Source organism: Seriola lalandi, unplaced genomic scaffold (genome assembly GCF_002814215.2).
Source record: "Seriola lalandi dorsalis isolate HSWRI2012SDOR001 ecotype SW California unplaced genomic scaffold, Sedor1 jcf7180002054549, whole genome shotgun sequence".
NCBI lineage: Eukaryota > Metazoa > Chordata > Actinopteri > Carangiformes > Carangidae > Seriola > Seriola lalandi.
In genome coordinates, this window is record NW_019525102.1 from 989,925 (window position 1) to 995,924 (window position 6,000).

Sequence of the window (6,000 nt, forward strand, 5' to 3'; positions counted from 1 at the left end):
TCTCTGAGCGGCTCAATAAACCAGTCTGGGGAAATGTCAGCTGAGATTCAGCCGCCCTTCTCCTCGTTGTCTCACTGCTGCTGAAATGCCGAGCAGCAACATACACATCCACAGATTAACTGTGCTGTACAGTACATCCTCCCACTGTTTCTCAAAAAAAAAAAAAGAGTTGACATTTCAGCTTGCAATCAGCTATCTCAAATCAAAAAGTAGCATTAAGATGCATCTAGAAGTACTGTTAGCACAGAGTATTACAGGCTTTATGGCAGAGGATTAAACTGAAGCCATTTATAAAGAGTTTGGCCGGACTTCAGAGTCAGATCCACTTCTTAGCTTAGATATCAGCGCCTCACACTATTGATGGCTGTGACACAGGAGCTCAGATAACTATCCCCTGTGCTTCTCTCAAAAATAACACAAGGGACACTCCCTTCACTGAACGTCCACGGCTCTTAATGTACACGGCACTGTTGGACCTTCTGTCAGGCAGTAAACAGACGACAATATTTATGTTTGTTTGAAAGGGATAATTTGACATTTTGGGAAAAGATCGATCTCTGTTTGCATGTGTGTTTGTTAGCTTAGCGTTGCCTAAACACTGGAAAGAGGGAGAAAAGTAACAAAATCCTCCAACCAACTCCTGTAAAGCTCACTAGCTAACGTGTAATATCTAAAATCTGTACAAAAATCAACATGCAAAAGCATCAGTTTGTCGGTTTAGGGGGAGGATTGTGTGCAGGATATTTCATTGTTTGGAGCAGTAACTTCCTGATTGCTGCGGGCACATAACACCCCATCAAAAGGCGGATTATCAATTTTAAACAGGTTTTTGTACGCATAAAAAAAAACAGAAATAACAGGTTAATTACTGAGCTTTACAGTTGGGTTTTGTTATCTTTGGACGGAGCTGTTTCCCCGTTTACAGTCTTTTTGCTAAGCTAACAAGCTGTAGCGTCATCTTTAATGGACAGACATGAGAGTTAGTTGTAGCACATGTTTAACCAGTAATATTAAAACTTGTATCGTGGTATAATTGCCAATAATAATGTACGTTTACATGTAATAATGTACGTTATTGGAAGCCTGTTCTCTATCTGCCATGTTTAGTCAGGTTTAGTTACAGTCTGTCAGTCGTAAATCATCTTGATGAATGGTTGTTTCCCCTGTCGTGTTTCCTGAAAGGTTAGCTGGAACGACGGCGTCATGTTTATTAATAGCCATTGTGGTGTACTGTCTCGTGTATTCTTGTTTTCGTGGATCCCACAAACGCAGCCTCTCTCCGAGGTTTCAAATCCTAATCCCCAACAGGGATGCGGATGAAGACAAAAAAACAAAAGGTGCATCAGTGGATTTCCTCGTGCACAGGCTTAACACTCCTCTGAAAGCCCGATATTCCCGACAGCTTGCACAAAGTCTCAAGTTACTAAGCAACAACAATGGCAGTACGCTGGAGACTGTAAGGTCCATGTTCCTAATCTAATGGGATTAGTTTAGCAGGAGGTGGTGGAATCCTCAACACTTCAAAGCTATGTATCTGGTCCCCGCAAAATCACCATCTGATGTGTATATATATTGTAAAAAATGTCAGATAAAACTAGTCTCATGCAGCTTTACCAGCACGAACAGGGCTTTAATCAGTCATGTTTAACTGCCTCCCTCAGGATTGGAGAGCCAGCCTCTGCAGCAGACCGCACCAGCAGCCATGACTGTAGATTTCGATGCTGTGTTTGGGAATAATGCCGCACCCAGTAACAACGGCCCACAACCTGCAGCCGGTAAAGCCCGCTCTTGTCTGACTGTCCAGACAGAGCCAGACTGAAAACTAAAACCCTTTTTTTTTGGCTTTGCTGGCAGCTGGAGCATAGCATTTAACTAACCCTCTGACCAGTTCCTGCAACTTGTGGTTGTTCCTGCTGCTGGGTGGGTGGGTGGGGGTGTTTTTAGCTTTCTAACTCTGCCGCATAAGCTGTTGTTTGAATTCTTACAGAGTTTCTAATGACAATGAACCTGACTCTATCGGGGAGGTCAGTTAACTAACTTCAGTCGGATTTTCAAGTTACTTGACAAATTTGTTTTTTTTTGATATATAATTATAGCCCCTGAAAGCTTTCAGATCTTTAACAGTGCATATTCTGGGACTAAATAGGCAACAGTTTCAGTTAATGTTTGGGAAAGAAACAACATCTGTTGATGTTCTTTATTTATTACATGTGGTCTGATCAGATTTAATTAACAACAAACAGTAACAACTCCGCAACTGTCAGCTGTCATTTTGATTTAAATATTGCCAAATCTTGTATGGCGCACAGAGTTTTATGGCATCAATAGAGCCCCGCCCACTTTAAATGAGTAAGAAAAAGCACATTGACATGATGTTTTTTGAAGACTCTCTTTGAGAAAATCGGTTTTCAGGGCTGTTAAGTGTAAATCATAAGTTCATTTAGAGTTTTGTTTTCATCCGACTGAAGCAAAAGTTAACTGATCCCAGCCCTGGTTTTCCTCAATAACTCATCTTTTCTCTCAGGGTTCCTACACAGGTCCAAACAGATCTTATTGTTGAAGTCTTATTCACGCTTCTTTTTTTTTCCCCGATACTTATCAGTCATAAAACTATTTTGCAACTTACTTCCTGAAACCTTTGACCTATATCATTTAATCACCAACCAGAATCTTGGAGGTCACATCTGAAAGTCTTGATTGGAGTAGACAATGTGTAGGAACCTTTTTCTCCAATTACTTCATCCTGTCTGGTCGCGGTTTCCTGCCTGTTACTGTAACAGCTTTCGACTGATGGCTCTTAAGTGTTGCAGCTCTGAGACTCTGGCTCCGAGCCCACTTCTTAGCTTACCTTCTTTTAACCTCTCAACAACTGACACAATCAATCCCGGTGCCTCTCAACGCTTTTGGGTCCCAAGACGCTCCTGCGAAGTGTATAATTTTGAGGCTTGGCGAGTTCTCCCTCAGCTCCAAAGGAGGGTACAGCAGATAAGAGCGACTACCTGCAGAGGTCATCTAAAGGCTGTTTTCATCATGAAGGCAGAGCAAAGAGGTTGCAGGTTTAAACTGCAAGAGCTCAGAGGAAGTTACAGTATGAAACTTAAATGGCATCATCTTTCCCCAGAGCTTTTTAATTTTTTGTGTGATTTTCTGTGGGAAGTTTTGAAAAATCAACGAGCTGCTCCACATTTTTTTTTTTTTTTTTGTGCACATTGAGATCTCACGCTCGTCACAATTTCTAAGTCCGGACTTATTTCCTGTCTTTTTCTAACTGAGCCTATTTTCACAGAGACAGCGCCCATCAATCAGCATTACTGGAAATTTGCCAGGGTTAATTAGCCAGCTGTTTCACCCCAGAAGTCGCTGCACTTGTCGTTCAAACTAATTTGTAAGATTTGATCGAAACAGGATAATCATACAGAGTAAGTCTCATAATCTTAAAATTGTGAAATGTGACGGTGTTTCTTAAATTTTCCCACAGAAAGCAGGGATTTCATGATGTGTTGGAGCCATTTTATCGTCATAATTAGGGTTATTTAGTCAGATTTGTGCAGCTGTAGCATTACTTCTTCAAACATTTTCCAATGTAGATCTGTTTCTTTTGTGTTTCCAGTAAATATTTAAGCAGTCCTGGGTGCAGATTCTGATTTCTGGCTCGCTCTAATCTTGTTTAAACCCGTCAATCTCCTTTGCTCTGCTCAGAAGTAACAGTTGGAGGCTTGTGGCTCCAGTGTGCCGCCTGGTTCTGGCTTTGGACAGACTAACTTCTTTCTATTAATAGAGTGTGTGTGGAAGCTGCCACTACAACTACCAATACACCATCTGGGCAACTGGCAGCATCTCGCAAAAAACCCCTGCGTGTGTGTGCAGCTACTGTATGTCTCTATTTCCTTGTGTATGCGCGCACGTCCATGCGTCGTCTGTGTATCTAAATGCGTCCGTGTGTGTCTGTATATTTGTTAGTGTTTGTAACCGTGTGTGTCCACGTCTGCGTGTGTTCGCACGTCGTCTGTCATTTTGCGCCATCCCATCTGTCTGCTTCTGCTCGTCTGTTTTGTTTTGTTGTTGTGCACACCGTCGCCCTCCCTCCTCCTCCTCCTCCTCCTCCTCCTCCTCCCACCCTCTCCTTCCTCCCTCCATTTATTTCATCTCTTGCTCTGTCTCTGCCTCATCGTCTCCCCATCACACTTCACAAGGCAAGAATCACCCAGGCAACTCCTTTCCATCTGCTCTCCTCCTCCTCTTTTCTCTCCCTCCTCACATTTACAATTCAAAGTCCTTTTCTCTTGTCCTCTGTCTCCTCCGCAAAGTCCATCGTCCACGTTTATCGGAATTTTTTCGTCCACTTTTAGCTGACATGTCTTCATGATTTGGCGTACAGAGAGTTGGGGGCATTGTTGCTCTTTTTCTTTGTAGAGATTTGCGTTTTCTAAAGGGCAGTGCACAGTTCATATGTGTGACTTAAGCCTTCTTGTTCTTTTGTGGTGTCTTTATAATGTATTCCCATTTCCTATCGTTCATATCTGGTGTCCGTCATCTTTTTTGACAGTCCCTGCAATTATTTTTGTAATTTTTTTTTCCCCCCCACAGAGGCTCAGGGATGTAATTTTTCTTCTATTTTTCAGCGGAAGATTGCTGGTTTTATTTTATTTATTTTGTAGTGTATTTGAGATTTTGAGCAAATGGTGTATTTGCTGTATCCTTCCTCATCACAGGATGCAGTGTTCACATTCTTAGTTGGTTTTCAAATCAGGTTTCAGAGTTCTGCATTTGAAAAAAATCATTAACTTTAATAAGCAGTTCAAGTTTTTCTCGCTTCTGTTTCTGCTCGTATGGATATCGTTCGTTGTGTCACGTTTTTGTCCCTTGAGTTACTCAGTCTCTCTGTTTATTGGCGGCTTTGTTCTCTGTTAACACAACCGCATCTCTGTATGTCTTACCTGCTTCCTCATTCTTGTTTATCATAATTTTTTTTCACCCTATGCGCAGACTATTTTTGACACAAAATGACACAGTCTCCATGTTAAAATGTGGCTCCGCCCATCCCTATTGAGTGATACCTGGTATGAAAGTAAAACTCAATACTCATCATGTTTCCCTAAATGCAATTAAACCCGATAACAAAAACCCTATGTGAGTGTAAACGGGGCTCAAGTCAGACCTAGTAACATTTCCATAAAACAAGTCTGATTGATATAAGGGCCGCAACTATCACCCCCTTAGTCTTATGTTTTTCTTTATCATAGGGCTGCCTAGCTCTATACTGCAATGAAAAAACATTACAGCTTTAGCTTGAGTCTGTTAGCGTGCATCAAGTTCATATTTAAGACCCATTTTACAGGGTTGTCATTTAAAAATGAGCCAGCTGGAAACTACCACTTGAAAATAGATTTTAAAGTGGTAAATGTGCTGAAATTTTTATTGTAAACTGCTTATTTCCCGTGTCATAATGGAAAGTTTGACAGACATAGCAACAGGTGAATGAGGGGAGAGTGGTGCTAAGTGAATAGTTATTTCTTTGCCTAATAAGAAAATATACACGACACCGCTCCATCTCACACTCCAAGAGCCAAATGAAGAGCTGAGGAACATTTGCATCACTTTAACTGATAGATGGAGTCAGCAATGTTACGTCTTCCATGTCTGAAAACGGGCTTTGGATAATCCAGCCTTTTTTAAATTTCTGTCATATTTAGTAGTAAGAAACAGATTTCGCCGTCCCAGCGTGTTTGAATTGAACCCTTGACATGGATTAACTTCCTTCCCTCTCTCTGATCTTAAACTCGATTGACTGTCAAATCCGTTGCCGAAACACCTAAGCTAACGCTGGTAGCATTATCCTCCTCGTTCGATACATCACTCTCAGTGTTCGCTTCATTACCTCCGTCTCTTTCTCTTCCACAAATCCCTCCATCCATTTTCTTCTTCTCACTGCCCTGTGGTGTGTGTGATCTACTGAGAGGGCTTGTTTCACTCTGTTTCTTTTTTGTGTGTCGCCCCCCC

The 6,000-nt window shown here is 41.6% G+C and overlaps 1 protein-coding gene across 1 annotated transcript in view; it reads left to right on the forward strand.

Moving 5' to 3' along the window:
* LOC111661732 (phosphatidylinositol-binding clathrin assembly protein) overlaps positions 1-6,000 on the forward strand; it is a 78,227-nt gene that overhangs the window by 53,755 nt on the left and 18,472 nt on the right. The window contains exon 13 of the mRNA XM_023415389.2: positions 1,662-1,775. Coding sequence (XP_023271157.1) covers positions 1,662-1,775 — 114 coding nt within the window. The remainder of the gene's footprint in view (positions 1-1,661; positions 1,776-6,000) is intronic.